Source organism: Apteryx mantelli, chromosome 1 (assembly GCF_036417845.1).
Source record: "Apteryx mantelli isolate bAptMan1 chromosome 1, bAptMan1.hap1, whole genome shotgun sequence".
In the NCBI taxonomy this organism is placed as follows: Eukaryota; Metazoa; Chordata; class Aves; order Apterygiformes; family Apterygidae; genus Apteryx; species Apteryx mantelli.
The window spans coordinates 76,611,048-76,629,854 of NC_089978.1; the positions used below are offsets into that span (position 1 = coordinate 76,611,048).

At 37.5% G+C, this 18,807-nt stretch overlaps 2 protein-coding genes across 4 annotated transcripts in view; one reads left to right on the forward strand and one right to left on the reverse strand.

The window, feature by feature from the left end:
- Positions 1-64: 64 nt before the first annotated feature.
- Positions 65-11,762, reverse strand: GTPBP6 (GTP binding protein 6 (putative)). The gene is made up of 10 exons (XM_067295876.1): positions 11,347-11,762; positions 9,138-9,275; positions 8,646-8,716; positions 6,933-7,063; positions 6,104-6,174; positions 5,488-5,646; positions 3,934-4,142; positions 2,991-3,139; positions 2,537-2,686; positions 65-2,053 (listed from the first exon to the last, which is right to left on the reverse strand). Exons 1-10 carry the CDS (start codon positions 11,732-11,734, stop codon positions 1,912-1,914), a joined length of 1,608 nt encoding a protein of 535 aa, XP_067151977.1. The 5' UTR covers positions 11,735-11,762; the 3' UTR covers positions 65-1,911.
- A 360-nt stretch (positions 11,763-12,122) lies between these two features.
- LOC106491237 (cohesin subunit SA-2-like) overlaps positions 12,123-18,807 on the forward strand; it is a 63,003-nt gene continuing 56,318 nt past the window's right edge. For 2 of the 3 annotated variants that reach the window (XM_067295898.1, XM_067295910.1), the window contains exons 1-4: positions 12,123-12,213; positions 12,656-12,836; positions 17,645-17,729; positions 18,346-18,492. In XM_067295898.1, the coding sequence (XP_067151999.1) occupies positions 12,793-12,836; positions 17,645-17,729; positions 18,346-18,492 (276 nt within the window). In that variant the 5' untranslated portion in view covers positions 12,123-12,213; positions 12,656-12,792. Of the gene's footprint in view, positions 12,214-12,593; positions 12,837-17,644; positions 17,730-18,345; positions 18,493-18,807 lie in introns of those variants that run through there. The other variant, XM_013950808.2, reaches the window with a different exon arrangement.

Below are 18,807 nucleotides of genomic sequence, written 5' to 3' on the forward strand. Positions count from 1 at the left end.
TTAATCCTATTTTGATTTATTTTACATTTGAGCAAGAAGGATAAATATAATGTCACTATGTGTATGAATTATTCAGTGATCAGATTTTATTTTTCTTATAACTTCAACTAACTTCAAAGATATTCTGCACATACTCACAAGCTCCATTTCTCAGTATTTTATATCAGTGTGAAACTGACTTGTCTGTTTTCATGGTTTGTCTTAAATATACAATATAAACAGTTTAAAAATATTTTTGATATATCAAAGATAGTTCATCAGCAATCCTATTTGACATGATTTTTATATACATCAATACATCATTAGCATTGGAGGTCTAGAAACAGCTGTACTACTGTGTGCTGAGTGTCAGCTGTGAACCGCTTTACCAAAGGGTAGTCACAATATTCTTCACGATTTATTAAAGATGCATATATTTGAAAACCATTGTTACACTTTTTATACCTTCATGCCAGCACTACTATTGATCTCAAGATACTAGAAGTAGGCCCCTAGACAGTTTTGCCCATTATTTTATTAGGAGCTGCTAAGGACCCTTTACACAGAAAACAAACACACATGAAACTAGTGCGTAATATACACAGGGCCTGCTCTAAAAATGCAGTTTCTTGGCTTTTGTTGTGCTCATTTGCATTTTATAATTGATTTTCCTTTATTTACCTATTTTAGTAGCTATAAAATTATTTTTCATCCCAATAAATGTTTTATGCTTATGCAAAAACTAAGTGTTTTACCTTGCTTGCCATTGCACATTAATTCTATTTTTTTAATTTTTTAATGAACTGTGCAATAATAGATGATCATGAAGGTAAGAGAACTGGCAAGTGTCAGGAATAAAATGAAGCAGGTGCTGTATAAAAGTTCACTGTGCAGCTTCATCAACATACCTCACTTTTTAGATGCACTTTATATGAAAAGTTGAGTTCAAATGTCTGGCAAGATGTTCACATTTGCAGTAGATATTTGCACAAGTTTGAAATGAAATGTTACTTGACATTAAATAATCAAACTTATACCTTAGGCTTCTCGAAACGAAAGGCTAAGACACTACCTCCTCATGCAATCTCCCACAATTAAAGGCTACATGGGAGTGAAAACCAAACATTCCATTTAGAAAGATGGCTTTTAAAATGCTTTTTTTACAGTGCTTTTTATCCTTGATCTCACCTCTGTTTACTTTATGTACAGCAATCATTCAGTTTGACTTTTTTAAGAGTCACCACCTGCCTGAAGTGCTATGTTACATAGACTGAGAATGTATTTCTGTATATCTTCTGTACCTAAAGTGTCTTGTTACTTTACCTAATAAAGCTTGATCTATTTGTTCAATACAGACTGAAATACAGTTTTGTTTCTCATTTCTGTAGTACTCTTTGTTTTATTCGTTCCCAGTCTCAGTAATTCATTACTCAGGTAATGGATCAGGTTTTGGTATTTTCTTTTGTGAAATACCACTTTTACCTGAAATCCATGCCTCACTGTACCTTAAATGTTTTCTCCTTAAGAACTGCTACAGTAATAGGTATTGCAAATAAATTACTGTATCCAAGAATACTGTATGGGTAAAAGATGTTCACAGATAACTTTATTTTTTGCTTTAACTATACAAATCTATGTTTTCTGCTTCAGTGCAGTAAGATATGGCAGCTGTTTTAACTGAATATGTGTTCAACCAAAATGCATGAATCTGTATGATTATTTAAATATGGCCAAATGTAATTTTCTTTTCCCAATCAGCTACTGAGATACCTTGGAGGTAATAAATTCTGAAAAATGGGACAATATCAGTATATCAAAAACATCAAGTGGATAAGAAATACACTCTTTACAACATTTGGGCCATCAAGTCATTAAGTTAATTTCAAATGCTCTTACTGAGATCAGTTTCTTTTTCCAGAAAAGGATGCAGTTTCATGGGATAAATAACTTACTGTTGGGAAAGAGTTTTTGGTATCTACCAAAGGCAGAATTACTGATTATCACCTTCACACTGGCTGTGCCATCTTCAGGCGTGACTTCTACTTCCTGGACTGTTGCTTGTTTATATAGCCAACTATAAAAACAAAAGCTCATGAGCATCTTCAAGGTATTCCACATTTCATAAAAAGTGATCTTTGTTTTAGGTCAACTAGAGGATATTTATACACATTCTAACATAAATAATTTCACACTTTGAAAGATGACATGCTTCAACTAACTTTCCATTTGCTATTTGCTGTTCTGAAATAAGGCATAATATTTTCATCGATCTTTCAGATTTGTGTTTTTATCAGAAATATGGCTCTAGGACCAGTGAAATGGTCTTTTAGGAAGCTTATTTTAGTGCACTAACACCAGAACTCTGAAGGACACTTTCAGAAGCAGGCTCTATGGTGTCTATGGGTCAACATTTCTTCTTAGTATGTTAGAAAGCTTTGAAAATTATCTCTGTAATTCTTATCACAGATCAAAATAAGTATGATATAATTTGGCAAGACATGCAAGACTAAGAGTTTCATATTTGTCAAAGTCCTTTTTACAAGTTCAAATTATTTACCTTAGCTGAGCTCCCTCTAAGTTGACCTTAACTGTTAGAATCTTCTTCCCAGTTGCTTTCAAAATTCTTTTCTCTATTTCTTCTTTCAGCTCTTCTAAACCATGCCCACGTAAAGCAGAAATGGCTACAGCATTTTCTTCAGGTTTATACCTGAAAGGCAAAAATTGCCAGCAGACTTGCTCATAACTCTAAAGATTAGAACTTTTTAATATTCCAAACACAGACTACCTATCTGTTTATTTTATAGTCGTGCCTTCCTATAGTGACTACTTCTTCTATAACTCAAGTGAGTCCTTTTAAAACTAAAAGATGATGAGTTCTTTTCTATTTACATACATAAAAGATTAGAAACACTATTAAGTATATGCAGAAGTGTGCAAGCTATTTTCCAGACTAAGAATTAAAGAGTTTCCAGAACAAGAAATGTTAAGTATATTTAGCACCTCCTGCTTACCTTTCTATCAAATCCACTTTGTTATGAACTTCTACCATTGATTCCAGTAAGTGGCTGGGAAGATTAAGATTCTTCAGAACTGACAGAACACTTGCTTTCTGGAGAATAGTTTCTGGATGAGTAATATCTCTCACATGAACTATCAGATCCTAGCAAGCATCAATATACAAGACAGTTAGCTAATGAAATATTCCCGTTATTAGGCTTTGTGGATTTTATACTATTTTTACATTGCTATTTCATACAAGATACATTCCTATCCATTAGAAAATACACTGTCAGGTTGACATTGTCAAATGAACTAACAAAACAGTATTAAGCAGTACCAGTTTTTATAATCATGATGCCATTCGTAGGTGGCTTAATCTTTCACTCCACATCCAACTCAACATCCAACTACCACTGATTTCATTACCTCTGAGGATATAGGCTTTGCTGTTTAAATGTCTGTGTGTATACACAGCCTTATACTTTGCTTTGTGTGTTTTCATGAGTAAATGATAGGAAAAGCACATTAATATTTATTACATGCTTCCTGCATCACATCACAATCATTTACTTTTAGTGATGTATGAAACCTATGTAAAATATATATTCTTCTGGAGGCTTTCTTTTTTTCCCCTCAAGAAAGCTAGACTAAACTTATTCCAATGCACTGTCTATGTTTTCATATATTTAATCATCAGAATCTTATTAAGGTACTATGGAAAAGGACACATATACTCTGAATAAAGCACTTCTAAAATCTTTTCATATTTATATATTCTGCATAATTTCAAGTGTCAGAAAAGTGGCTTATAGTAAGATATTTACCTAATATTTATTATCGTAGAGGACTATTACAGTCAGCCAGATATTCCAATCAACTTTCCCTTTTCTGAAGGGGTGAAGATTATCCAAAAGAAAATATGTGAGTTCTCAATTTTTGAAGTCAACTACTTACTGAGTAAGCAACTTCTTCTAACGTAGCTGAAAAGGACTCAACCAGATTATGGGGAAGATCAGACAGAAACCCAATAGTGTCAACATAAATAACTGGCATATGTGAGGGCAGATAGCCAGCATGGGCTGTAATATCAAGAGTGGCAAACAGCTGATCTTTAGGTTGAAGTCCTGCTTCCCCAGTCAAGGCCTTGATCAAGGTGGTTTTTCCTATTAAAAAAATAAAAATAATAAAAAATTTGAAGAAATGTTAATGGCTTGTTTCAAGTGAAATTTTAATTCATAAGGCTCAGGTAAGTGTACGATACAAGACCTTTTCATCTCTAGTTCACTAATTTAAATCTATCCTAAATTTAGTCTTCTATATGATGTTATGAAGTCAGAAGACAATTATGGCTTTTGTGACTTGGAATTGGATTTAAGGTCATGTCTGGAAGCTATGCTGCTAAAGCACAAGATGATCAAATACTGAACTGACATGGAAAATGACCTATCTACATGTCTCACCTCTAAGACTGACTGAAGAATGCTGCCATGACAGCATTAGGAAGCTTACACTGATGCACTCCTTAGTGCATCTGTTCTCAAATAAATCATATTATCATTCACTAGTTAAACCCAACAAAAATCAGAAGCACTAATGATATTTACTATAGTATTTTTATGCTTTTATTAGGAGGTTCATCATGAACATAATACTAGAGAGATTTAATTGTTTATGAATATTTCACACAACTTACAGTTATTAAACTAAGGTGGCTCAGTATATATTCTAGTTAAAGTAATTCAATTACATGTGCAAAATTACAGTATATTTGAATCTTCAGTTTTAAAAGCATAGAAGTGTGATGGCTAAGAAAACAATAAAATGGAACTCAAAATCTACGAGTATTCAACCGATAATAAAATTAGTGCAAGGTAAGTTTTTTTTTTATAAAGATGTTGAATAATAAAATGAAATGGTTTTAAAATAATGTAACCAGAGAAAGAGTCTAGTTCAAAGTTAATTTATGCCTTGTATATGAATTCACTTGTGTAATCTATAAAAAATAAATGGAAAAATAACTTTAGCTTATTTACATTGTTACAAACACTTCTCAAAACAATACATGTTCCTCAATGAAAAGCTACAGTGCTGCTTAAGTACACTTCTCAGAGCAACCGCAGCTCTCCTCAGCTTTCTTCCTATGCCTCAACTTTTTCCACTTATCTAAAAACCCATGTACTTTTCTCTACTCATTCTGACCAACTAACAAAAATTCATATTAAGGGACACAGCCCTTTTCTGCACTATGTGTAGAATCCTTTTGACACAACAGGAGCTCGGTAGTTCTCCAAAGCATGGCTTGAACACTGCAGAAAATCTTACTAGAACAACAAGCACCATTTGCTTTCCTAACAAGATCCTCACTGACATATATTCATTACAGAGTCTAGGAACTAATTAAAATACAAAGCCTATTCACACTGAAATGAGCTTCTGGCAAGAGCTTCTAATTAAAAACTAGATAATGCAAGCTTTTTTATGTTACAAATTTCATGAGTTTTTGCTTACCACAATTAGTATAGCCCATTACAGAGATAATCGGAAACTCGCATTTTTTACGTTGATTTCTAAGTATAGACCTTTTTCTTCTTAGCTTCTCCAGGGCATACCTAATTTTAAGTTCTTTTTCTTTCAAGAGACGATTCTGTGTCTCCATGAATGTCTCACCTGAAAAATCCAAACTGATAATTAGCAGAATAATCTACAAGAGACGCAGTAAATCAAGCGATGTTATGTAATTATTTGGAAATTAAGTTAGCAGTATGGAATATGAAGTTATAAATATGCAATTGAAACCATGTATTCTTACCTAAGACAGAATCAGAGTGATAAATAATTTTTAAAACATATGCTAAGTGCTCTAGAATAATCATGTGCACATATAATTAACTGCTGTGGCAGTAAATATTTATTATAAAATTATTATAAATTTATTCTCTGTCCATGACTCACTCACTGAGTCAATATAGATCAAAACTTTATTATGGTTGCGATTTAAGTTTCTTTCCAATATACTCTCACTCAATAAGATACAGCACACAAACCACCTTTCCTCCTGGCCTCTCCCTGTTTAAAGGCCACAGAGAAAAATCCTCTAATTCATGAGAATATATTTAGACTTTACCTGAGCCCATGATGTATCTCGATCCACCTCTCTGCTGATCTAACTGAGATACCTCATTTTTCAGATTCGACCTGACAGTGGAGTAATATTTAGTTAGAAGCAATATTCTTTAATCAAGCTATCATAAAACACCTAACAAATCTGAAACAGTAGCGATGATCTAACAGTACCTATGAAAACGCTACAAGACAGAAGTCTAAATAAAACTTGCCCGTGGCTACAAGACTGGTGAAAAATCCAGATTTTCCTGTCTCCCCAAAAGAAATTTGATAAATTGTATAAGTCTCTTAGCAAATTATAATGGCTGTCCTGAAATTTCAGGGAGCCAAAAATGTCTTAGTTACAACCATGCAACTCCCACCAATTTCCGTGTACAAATGTTAAGGGCCTATACCATGTCATATAGAAATGTGGAAAAGACAGATATAAATAAAGGCCTTTAATTGTCCTTGTCCTTAGTTTTCCTTATTAAACCTATCTATATTATGCATGAAATACACATAATTACCTACAAATGTTAATCCAGTTCCTACATATTCCTGCAAACCATCTTCCAGATTGGAAATAATCAGTACCTTTTTCTGTAAAAACGTATTTTGTAAGATTATCTATTGAACAGTATGGGGTTTTGCTTGTCAACATTGCTAGAGCTTAAAGCAATGACACTAAAGCAAATATTTCTATGTTCTAATTAATCACTGAGCATATAATACAAACACCAAAAGAGTAGCCTTTTTCTTTACAGCACAGTATTACCATTCTTGTTTCTGTAAAGAAATGGATACTAAAATATGGAAATATCAGTTAAAGATTGCACAGCTGGCGGTACCTGAGAAGTGGAATTTCAGCCAATGCTATCTGAAGTTTTGCTTCCTTAGTCCGGGCATTGCAACGAAAAATATGAAGTACAACTATGTATCTGTCAAAAACTTTCACGCCCCAGGCATCTTCCAGTTCTTTCTTTAACCATGTAAGACAAAATAACCTAAATGTTTTCTTCCCCCAACAATATCAGTAAATCAATTTGCATACAGCACTGTATTTGTAGTTATAGATAGCTGATGGAGACTTGAACTCAGAGGATCTCAGGATTCCTTTTCAATGGACTGGTAGTGATCAGAAGCATGTAAAACAAAATTTTGGTTGGCCAGAAAGAAAGAAAGGTGAAAGGTAAATTTAAAGGCTAAATCTTTGTTCTGAGTCAAGGCCCAGGTATTTCAGTGGGAATCTTTTTATTGTCTTTAATAGATTCTCACAACAACTTTTACAGCAAAACTCATAGCATTAGAAGAATCAAGAATCTCAATGGTTAAATCCTTACAAAAAATAATGGTGAAATTCTTGTATGGGAAAGGATAGGGATAACAAAGGAGGAGGAAAAGATTACCCCAATAAAAAAATAGGAAAGAGAGGAAGGCAGGAAAATTATTTCACAACCAGCCCCCCATGAAATACTTAAAAAAACAAACAAACAAAAAAAAACAGTTCTAATTCATCAAAAGACACTTAAAGTATGCAAGTAGTTTCCTTTCCCTGTCTTTACAACCCAGAATGCTACGTTTTATAAATGTATTCACAAACTCTCTTGAATTAAGATCCTGGTAAGCTGCATTTAAGATCTAAGTAAGAGTTCTTAACAACTCAAACTATAAATTAGGGAAGAAAAACTAGAACATTTAATGTAAAGATTTTCAAATTCCATTCCATCAATAAATTCAGCATTAAATTGAAGCGTTCAAGATAGTTTACTACCTCTATTCATTTTATAAGCCAGCAAAAGCATTCAAAACTACCTGAAAAGAATTAATGTTTGCTTGCAGTGTTTGCATTTCACACCCTGCATGATGCCGTACATGCAGAAGAACTAAAATGTATTTTTTCAGTGTTTGTCTAAGTATTTCAAAAAGCATCTAAAGTTCATGCATCAGTTGTCTTAATGCTATACACACTGTAAACAAACAAACAAAAAAAGTGAAGCATGCTTCCCCTGGTCCCAATTTATCTGTCTATTTAAAATATGTTTTGTTTTTAAGGACGATGAATGAAAGTGTATTAATTTCAAAAATTCAAATATAGGCTTGCTTTGAAATTATAACTGATATTCAAAATACAGTACAGCATCCATATAGCTACAGAAAATAAATACAGCATCCATATAGCTATAGAAAGTATGTGCATATATCTAATCCAAAATCTTGATATTTTTCACAACAGAAGCTGTGTTGTTATCCTCATTTTGTAAAAAAGACCATAAGCAACTCTTCCAAAATTTTACATGAAGCCAGTGGCAAAGGTGGGAGTAGAGTCTATATTAAATGGCTATCAGGTTGCTGTAAAATTTTATGCACTATAGCTGAATATAACACCAAACATATTTAATCAGAATTATGTTTCCTTTCAATACAATACAACTCAGTTCAGTTGGCTTTAAATATTACCATTTGTAAATCCAGAGTCATAACTGACCTTCCTTTTCATAACATCAATATTTTTCCAAACAGTATTGAGGTAAAGAATATAATTTGACATTATATTTAATTACCTTTGTTAATGACGATATTCTTTCCACATTCAAGAAGACAGCTGTCAGATGGGGCAATTTTTTAATCTTTTCTAAAAGATGGATAACCATTACAAAATAGAGTGTTAAATATCAAATCTCTTTCAAAAATATATGGAATATAAAACCACTTTGCACTGAAAACAGTGGCAATAAAATATCAAATGGTATGATATTCTTTGTTCACAAATGTATTTGTACTGATTTAGTACAATGTCAAAAACAGCTGCCAGTTTCATGTAAGTCAATCACTTAAATGCAGGTACTAAGTTGCCTACACTTTTTAAGCGATTATGGGTTATTTCGATTTTGTGTACTTTTTGTAGCCTTTAAAGAAATATCGTTGAAGTCTGTTTGCCTAACAGATAAACAAATTTGTACTTCTCTTCAACTTTTGTACTGATCTTTGGATAGTTCACTTACAGAAGTTTTAACATTTAGAATAATACACTGCTGAAAAATCTTGGTCCTTACCTGTCAAAACCTGAAAATTTCCTTTGCCAAAAACAAACTTCTTATCAGGAGTTTTTGTAGGAATAATTATTTTATCTAAAATTGTCCAATTCTGAAGGGTATCTACAAGAGCAACAGCTTCAGCAATCTGTAATTCAGCTTTAGAATAAGAAAAAAAGAAAGATTATAATATACCATCATAACTCTGTATATAGATTTCCAATAACTGTAGTACATACATGAACAGGGAAAGACCTGAACTACACTGAAATTCTAATAGTGTATTTCTTTTAACTAGTAGTACAGGGCAGGAAATATTTTACCTCTAATTAGAGTAATTAAACTCCTAGATGCAATTTTACCTCACAAAGCATCTTTTTGCCAGCACAAATTATTTCTAGGGTGGTTGATTTGGCAGAATTTTGAATTGTGTAGTCAACATAGAAATTACCCAGCTTTTTGCCTCAACACACTACTTCATTCTTAAAAAGTTAAACAAGTAATTAGTTGAAAATGCATACTCTACTGTTTTAGATGAGCACTGAACCATGTGAATAATTCATTAGCATTTAGCGGCAGTATTTAAAGAATTCCTAACACTGCATACGTTGCTGCAAACTTCACTACTGCTTATTCATAAAGAACCTACACTGAATTCTGACTTGGTAAAAACACAGCAAATTCCAACACCGTATTCAGGCTCATTAGAATAGTTCTTTTTTTTTTTTTAATCTATATTGCATAGCACTGATTTAAAGAGACTTCATACAATTATAAGGGCTACCAGGGCAAATCAGATCAGTGGATCAAGTTGGTTTTGCCAAGTCGGAATAAGACTCTCTTTTCATAGCAGTTTAATCGCGTTCCTCTAGATAGCAGAATACATTTGATATATTAAATAGATTACCTTGGTCCAAAAGGTAATATATTATTAAAGTAACCATAATTCTCTTTCTCCTCATATTGTCAGTGTTCTTTTTAAAAAGCACACATTTTCTGTTGTACTTGAGGGGTTTCAAGAATCATTCCAAAACATTTGTTCAGACTTCAGGCTCTTCATCTGGAGGGCCTAAATAAGTGGAAAGGGGTCACTGCTATTCTTCAGTATTTCTGGATAGAAAGGTGCCTTCATAATTTTTTTTCCAGTTGTAAAATGGGAACATAGTATGAAAGTGTTTGAAGATGCCTGTCCAGTGTGTTTTATTTAAGCATTGAATTAAATCCTGAAAAGGTTACAGACTTTATTCTGCATAGTAACAATTTGTTACAGTTAGCAGTAGTAATAAAATAGAATGAAATTTAGGTTTATAGCATAATAAACTTGAATACAAGCAAGTATGAGAAGACATGTCAAATATGAACTGAGATATAAGATAGCTATATATATATATATATATATGTAAGTTACAGGATATTTAATTTTTTCTGATACAACTTTGCATCAAAGAAGTGTTCAGATAGGCATCATCAGAGACAAGCGCCTCATAAATCCTAAATGTGCAGGATAAATGCATATGTATCAGCTAGCTAGCTACAAATCTAAGAATAGCAATGCTAAATAAAGTCCTGATAAAGGAATTATGAATTAGTGAATGTGCCTAAATAACAGCCTAAGAGCCTCATCTTCACTGCACTGTTTTCTATAGACAGAAGAGTACTACTGCTCTTAAACCAACTTCCAGGCAAATCTTAAGGCTGAAAGGCTCCTGCTTACCTGGCCAGGCAGCATGGTTAAGAACTGAAGGCTACTAACATTAGGTTAATAAGGGAGAAACCTGGCTATTTCCTGATGCAAGCTAAGCACTATGTGCACCAAGTTGTTTTGCAGCCTAAGACTCAAGGTTAGTGTAATTCACAAGTCAAAGCACAGATATGCAGACAGCCACTGCGAACACATTCTCTTTTAAAAAGCAATCGCAGAAGAACGCACCGATCTAGACCTCCACCTATTCTGAGTCTGCATTTTGCTAGCTGATACAGGCGAACGTTAATGGCATTAATTCCGTAAGTTTACTCCTGCGGACCTTACAGGTTTATAACTGTAGAAAACTAAACCGTGAGTGGCATGGGCAAGGAGAGGCAGAGGCATCCTGGCTAGCGGGACCCCGCTAAGGCTACCCGGACCGCAGCGAGCAAGGTGGCCCTGCCCATGCCGAGCCGCGGCGAGGAGCCGGCGCCCCCCGGGGCAGGCGGAGCCCTGCGCGCCCCCCGCCCCGGCGCCCCCACACACCCGTGGTGAGCTGCGGCTTCTTCGGGCCCCACTTGACAGCCGGGTGTACCACAGCCACACGCTGCGCGCCGGGGCCCATGGCGAGCGGAGAGGGGCCGAGCAACTCCTCCGGCTCCGCTTCATCTTCATCCTCCTCTTCACCTTCATCCTCCTCCTCCTCCTCCTCCCCCCCGCCAGCGCCCACCACCCACTTCCGCGGCCCACCGCCACCCGCCCGCGGGGGCTCCCCCCTGCCCGGCGGCCGCAGGGGAGCCCACAGGCAGCCGGGAGCCGCCGCGCCGAGCGACCGAGCGGGTAACGGGCGGCAGCGGCCCGCGGCAGCGCCAAGAGCGGCGGCCGCCCCGCGGCAGCGCAGCAGGAGCGAGCGCGAGAGGAGCCCGGGCCCCATGGCCCAGCGGTTGGCAGCGCCTCGCGAGAGAAACGGCCGGGAGAGACCGTTACGGAGCGCACCCTTCCGTCCTGGCTCCCACCGCTTAAGCGGCCCTGAAGAAACCGAGCGCCACGAACCGGCGCGTTCCGCCCTCAAACTCGCCCCGCACAGACACCTAGCGCTCCTCCCCCTCCCCCCCCCCCAGCGCGGATAGGGCACGTGGCAGCGAGCCCTGCCTCTGATAGGCCGGGCGGCGTCCAGAGGCGGCCGTGATTGACACTCGGCTGGGCTGGGGGCCTGTGCGGCCGGCGCTGGGGAAGGGCGGGAGGGGGAAGGCGCGCGCTCGGCCGTTGGGGGGCGCGCGCTCGGCCGTTGGGGCCCGGGCCCCTCCCCCCGCCGGCCCGGAGCAGCGCAGTGCCGCGCCCGTGCACCGTTGCTCCGTCCTCCTGCCGCCGCCTGCGCACGGTCGTGTCGGGGGATTTTACGCGGACATGCAGGTGTGCTAGGGGCCTGCGCGTCCTGGGCTGGTGTTCCGTGGGTGTGCTTCGTTATCTCCCCCTGGGGAGCGGCGGCGGCGGGCTTGTGGCAGCCCCGGGCCGCTGCGGGTGGCGGATGTGGGGCGAAGCGGGGCGCGGGGTGGGCTTGTGCTCGAGGGGAGGGTGGCTGAGGAGTGGGGTCTCGGCTGAGGGGATGGGAGGTCAGCGGGGTGGTGTAGCCCGTGCGCTCGGTTCGCGGTCCCCGTCTCTGACAGCGGGCATCTTCGCAAAGTGCTGCCTCTTCAGAGCTCCTTCCAGGTGTAGTGGTCATACCTCCAAATTTCCCCCTCTGCATACATTTTTCTTTTGAAGCTTTTCTTTTTTTTTCTTTTTTTTTCTTGCAGGGTTTGCTTTTTTCTTTAGAAGAGATGCCTAGAATTAATTCTTTTCATTTTCTTGACAGTGTTTTGCTGCTATTAAGTCCAGAAGAGCCAAGGCGGTGAAGCTGTGTCTTTGTTACTCTTAATCATGTTCTTGGTGAAGTTTCCTCGAAAGGAAGTGTTAGCTTGCTGTTTGTGCTGCTGAAATAATGTAGTAGAAATGATAGCCGAGCCCAACCCAGCCAGCAATCTTCCCAATCAAAAGTAAGACAGGCACAAGTGCCTGTAAAATGTGTTGGTAAATTGGGGCACTATCCCTTTACAGTTTGTATACTGTAGATACTGGGAGGGTCTACAATGTGTTATTTTGGGTGGGAGGGAGGAAAAAAGGGATTTGCTAGGTACTACATGTTGATACTAATGTCTGTATTTTATTGCCCCTTGAGTATAGTTTAGCATCTTCTTAATGTAGTGTTTTATGCTGATGTGCAAGGACCCTGATCTTGCAAGCTGTTCTGTGCCTTATTCAGTACAGTGCATATGAGCCTACTTTGAAAGTACGATTCAGTGGCAAATTTAGGGTACTGAGGGAGAAAAGTGCCAACTAATCTGTAGTCTCCCCGTTGGCACTGTCAGTGCCAGTGCATACCCCTTGTCACATCACAGGGGAGACAATGTGCTTCTCTGTATCTTCCCTCCTTTTAAACAGCTATGGTCAGGGACATAGTGTATGTTTTCAGTCATTAGTTGAGATGATTTATAAACCAGACAGATTGATATCATTGTTTACAGAATGTACTTGGAAGTAGAAATAGCAGGTATAAATAAGTTAAGTGGTAAAGCTAATACATTTAGGCACAATTTGTCTAGAATCAAAAAGTGAAGCTTCTTAGGTGTCCACTGTTGTGTGCTTTGGACTCCTTGCATCCTAGTCCTTGCTGATCTTGTCACCTTCTGAGCAAGTCTGCTCCAAGTCTGTCACTTCATTAAGCTCTACAAAAGCTGTGAGATGTATTCCTCCTAGTTCATGATGACAATTAATGTAGCTTCCGAAATGTCTTTTCCAAGATGTTTCATCTGAAGCCAACCTTTTAGTTTCAGAAGTGCCGGGAAGGTATCTGGGAATTGCTTAGCTGAGCTTCTTATGTTGCTTCTAAAAGGTGAAGCAGTTGTATTGGAATTTCTAATTTAAGAATCTGTAAGTAGGAGTCTTCCAGTAACATAGATTAATTGTCCCCTTTACACAACTAAAGGAATATATTATCTCTCTCTATGTTAAAGAAGTAGCTTTCTTTTCAAATGTGAGTTGCTAAATCTGCTCCAAATGTTTACAAAGATGAGAAAATTGAACTCAGAAATGCTGAAGAAAGTATTGTTTCAGGACTGGAAGAAAGGCTTTGCTTCCTTCCTACTTCAAGTGTTTTATAAGTATATTCAAGTACTAGTGAAAGGACTGTATTGTGGCAGACAAGCCAGGTAAAAAGCCTGTGAGCCATAGGTAGCATGGTCTAAAGGTCAGAATTGTTATGAGATAGGAAAGTAGTTCTGCCTATGTGTCCTTATTGCTTCCTGATGGAAAGAAGGTAAATGACTGAGAATTACTTAACAGTGCACCAGGCAGTGAATTTAGATATGCCAACATGTTCGATATGGTGTAGGCTAACGGAGAGGGGGGGGGAAAGGCAGATGAATACTTCAAAATGCGCCACACCCACTGTTGCACTGATATCCTTGAAAGGATGTTAAATGGAGTTATGCATACTGATCAGTGCAGTAGTAACCATGTGTCGTCCTTGGGTCTAGTAGTTCCTATTTTGCTCAAGAAGATAACAGATAAAAGGATTTCTTAATTCTTTTTGCAATTACTTCAACAGAGTCTCAGCTGTGCTGATAAAAATCCCATGAAAATACCTCACTGAATTTTAAGTGGCTCCATGGGATCCAGTTTCTAGGCTCTGGTCTAACTCCTGCAAATGGTTAAGCAGTTAAGTTCTGCCTTATGAATAGCCGTACTGGAAAGATCAGTATTTAAAGAAAAGGGGGTAAAAGAAGCTAGAGTATTGATAGTATCTGGGTTTAAAAAACTCCACCAAAACTAAATAAAATATTTCCAGATTCAGTGATATATATATTTTTTCACAATCCTCTGTATAAAGAAACCAAATGAGAACAAGCAATAAGAGCTTTTTAAGGAATGCAAAATAAGCCTAAAAATTAGGGAGCTAAAGAATACCTAAAATATAGAAAACCTTACTAGTCTAGAAGAACTGTTAAGTTCATAATAAAGTGAAAAAAAAATTTTTTTTTCAAGGTGGTGTCAAGCTGTGATGGCTCTTGATAGGTTTCTCCCCTGCCCCCCCCCTTGCAATTTTATTTGTTACAGGGTCATGATGAAGGATCTTTTAAAATAATTTTTAAACAGGTAGAGGCCTAAACCTGCTTAACTGTGTTGTCTTTGGTGGGGTGTCTGGTGTAGATTGACTTTTGGAGCATGGTGCTTCCTGTGGCAATTGCTATGTGCAGTGGTGCATTGATAACTTAAGTGACTAAATAGCTTTTTAGTATTTGCTTTGTGCCTAGTTACTTTCATTGTGTGTTTAACAGAGATGCTCAGTATATGTGTGAAAGTTCAACTGGCATCATTGCATAGGGTATATCATTTTACTTGGCATTATTAGCCCAACATGCGAAAGTTGTAGGTCACCAGTCTCTTCCTCATTATTGCAGGTTCAGACAGGCTAGGTAAGCATGCTGTTCCATACAACATTCATTCACTTACTTTGTTGAGCGCCTTTTGCTACAGGCACCTTTTACCAGGCATGAGTTGACAAAATAAGTAGCGTGGGGTCAGTACATGACATCTGTAGTGCCATTAATTCAAAGTGGTTTTCCCATGTGCATCTTGCTTGCACAGCAGCTTTAACACCTCTAGGATTTTCTTGGGAAAGAGCTGCATGAGGTAAAGCTTCAGTAAGGTATATTCTAGACGTAGTTTTAAAAGCACTACATGTTCAGACAAGTACTTGACTGAACTGTCTTACAGCAATTTTGATTTTTTTCATAATTTAAATATTTTAATTCAAATTGGACCCAATTATGGTTGCTGCAATGAAATGCATGTGTGTTTTGATTATGGGATGTGGCAAATTCCTACGTAGTACGTAGAAACAATTCAGGAAGATTGTGTGAGAGTATATTGAGCATTAAGGTATAATGCAAAAACAGGAAACATAGTGAAATACTGGCTAGCATATGAGTGGCAGTTTTAGTAAAAGAGCATAGATAGGAACATGTTAGGTCCATAATGTTGCATTCTCCTTTGAAGTCTAGAGTAAAAGGACTTACTTGCATAGGAGAAGCAGCTCCTTGGCAAGCACTTTTGAATTCTCTTTGTTTGTGGTCTGTAGAAGAGTCTGGGAAGAGACTGCATCAGAAAAGCAATATGTATTGCTATCTTTTTTTTTAAATTTTATTACATGTTCTTTTGAACTAGAAAGTTTTTGGTGGTGCTTGACTTAATCTCTGTGGCTCACAATCAGAAATCAAAGAAAATATTTTGAAAACTTAAGCAAAGAGTTGCTTATAGCATTCTGACTTGGTTGTGAGCTACAGTTCATCCCCTCTTTTCCATCACATGTAGAAGTCTGTGCAACAGATTTAAGGATTGGTTCATTCTGATTTGTTTCCTTAGCTTCTATCCATCAAACACTATGGTACTCTTTGAACTCTTCTTTGACAAGAAGTTTGTTAAATTTAACTTTAATGGGACTTTTCTCTGTAAGGAAGTTAAGCATTTGCATAATTTTATTTAGAAATTTGACATATTTTTGTAGAAGCTATACAGCAGCATATGACTCTTTGGAAACCTAATTCCACATCACTCAGTTATGGTGAAGTGTCCCAATAGATTCAAAAAGTAAACTGAAATGTTTTTATTTAAAAACATCTATCTGCTCTTACTAATGAAATAACATCCGGACCTTGGTCCTCCAGTTTCTGCTATGCAGACTCAGGATTTGCTTTGCCGAGGCAGTGTCTGACTGAAGCTGCTTGGGAAGGAAAGGAAGAATAGTGTTTATCTGGCATTGATAAACCTAGCTGGACTCATGCTGGCTCTGCATCCAGCACAGTTAATTCTCCATCTTTTTAACCAATATGGGATTTCAGAGAGTTGACTATATCTGACAGTATGATACATTGTTTTGTTCTTCATAAAGTGATCACTTGACTTAGTACGCCCTTTTGTCATAGCAGTAGCATGAACATTTAAGTAATTGTACGCTCTTATGTTTACTTTGTTTTTGTGCCTTCTTATAGCACAAGCCAACTGGCTTCATAGCCTGGCCACTGTAGTTTGAAAGGAGGCCATAACAGCCAGCTGCCAGTACTGGACCTGCTGCACAAGTGGGATCCAACTTGTCTACTCAAACATGACTTTTGGCAAAGCATATTGTTAGCACTGGAAAATACTGAAAAAATGGCATGATTTCATTACAGATAAATGTGTGGTTTCAGCTCTCCTAAAAGGTACATCTTTCTTTGTAAAACAATTCCTCCATCATATGAGAGACAACCTGTGAATTAAATGTCTTATGTACCTTTTTTCTCCAACATGATTTATAGAGAAAGTAAAGCAGTTTCTTCCTCCCCTTTTGAGTCACAGACCCATCAAATGTTCTCGTGTTTTGTGTAGAAGACCCACGAAGTTGATATAGAGCTGTATTATCTATTGATGGTGCAAAGCTGTTACAGGCTGCCTTAAATCAACGTCAGCTTTCCATTGCATTTACTTACCTTCTACTCGATTGATGTCTTTGATAGAGTTTCACTAGTTTTCTAATTATCTGTGAAATCTTTTAGGAAAGAAAATAGTTTGAGAAAGGCTCCAGATCTATATTGTATTTTTGAAGTTAGTTATTTAGTTTCTTAGCAACAAAAAAAGAAACCCTTCCAAGCCATTATATATAAATAAAATATTAAAATTCTTATGTATGCTTTTATTTTCTGTATATATTTATTTAGTTCTGTGTTGTCACAGCTATCCCCTTCAACATTTGTTTGTTATGCTTCAGAGAGAATGCTGTCCATGATGAGACTGTGCCTGAGTCTGCTGTGCAGAATGGCAGCTGTTTGAGAAATGGCAACCTGAAAACACCAGTAAGCTAACTTTTCATGATAGAATTTATTTTCTGTCTCATTCAGTTGGTACTAAATTGGGTCTTGCATAAAACAATGACAACACAGTGCATCTAAAACCTAATCACTGGCTACAGTTTGACCGCCAAATTCTGTTGGCATCAGAACCTCAATACTGGGTTTTGAACAGTCAGTTCATTTCAGCATGTGTTCTTTCTTAGTTGCCCATTTTATGCAGCTGATGCTAATTTGCAGGCTGTGTGCTTATCCGGTGAGTTAACAGATGTAGAAGAGCTGTGCTTGCTGTCCACTCTTCAGAAATTACAGCTGCCATTGAAAAATGCCTTCCAGGTAGTACACAACTGCTCAGCAGCTTCTTTCCAGTTATAACTTCCTATGTTTACGTATCCTTGTAGAGAAAATTTCAAACTGGTAAATTCTTTCCTTCATCACCCTCTGGTACAGTCATGTTTGATATGGTTTTGTCAGTGTCAGTGAGACTGAATAGTTGGCATTCTGGGGAAATCACTAAAATGAGAGTAACATAAATGTGTTATAAAGGGATAATTCATATACCAGTGAATGGATGTTACGTGTTTCATGTTCTCACATGCTTTCTTCACTTGACTTATTTCAGAGAGAGAAACGGAAGATCCGAGAACAGTGTGAAAACATAAGGAGAAATTCCTCCGATTGTAGAAGAGTGAGCCATCTGCAGAATGGAGAAGTGGTTGAAGCAGTTACATTGTTTGAAGTGGTTAGCATGGGGAAACGGGCCATGCAGGTATTTCCAGCTCTAAATTCTGAGAGGAGTTAGTGGGAGGGAAGATGGATAAACAGTGGTCATTTAAATTATTTATTCTCTGGAGCACTAATTTTTTTTTTTTTTTTTTTGACATAAATGGGAGAAACATATTTGATTGGAAAAAGGTTATGACAGTGATTCTTGAAAAGAATGCATCTTCAAGAAATAAGCAAAAAAGTAGCTGTCAGGTATTTAAAAAGAGAAAAGAGATATGTACCTAAACCAGTTTTCCTAAAGCATTGTCTGAACATACAAAAAGAGAGTTATTTTAAAAAATAAAGAAAATGTTCATCA

Excerpts from the sequence above, each read along its gene's own strand:
- GTPBP6 (XM_067295876.1), bottom strand. The coding sequence starts at position 11,734 with ATGGGGCCCGGGCTCCTCTCGCGCTCGCTCCTGCTGCGCTGCCGCGGG. Across the intron at positions 5,647-6,103 it reads GAGATACATCATGGGCTCAG|GTGAGACATTCATGGAGACA; the intron begins GTAAAGTCTAAA and ends TGGATTTTTCAG. Across the intron at positions 2,687-2,990 it reads AAAGTGGATTTGATAGAAAG|GTATAAACCTGAAGAAAATG; the intron begins GTAAGCAGGAGG and ends TTTGCCTTTCAG.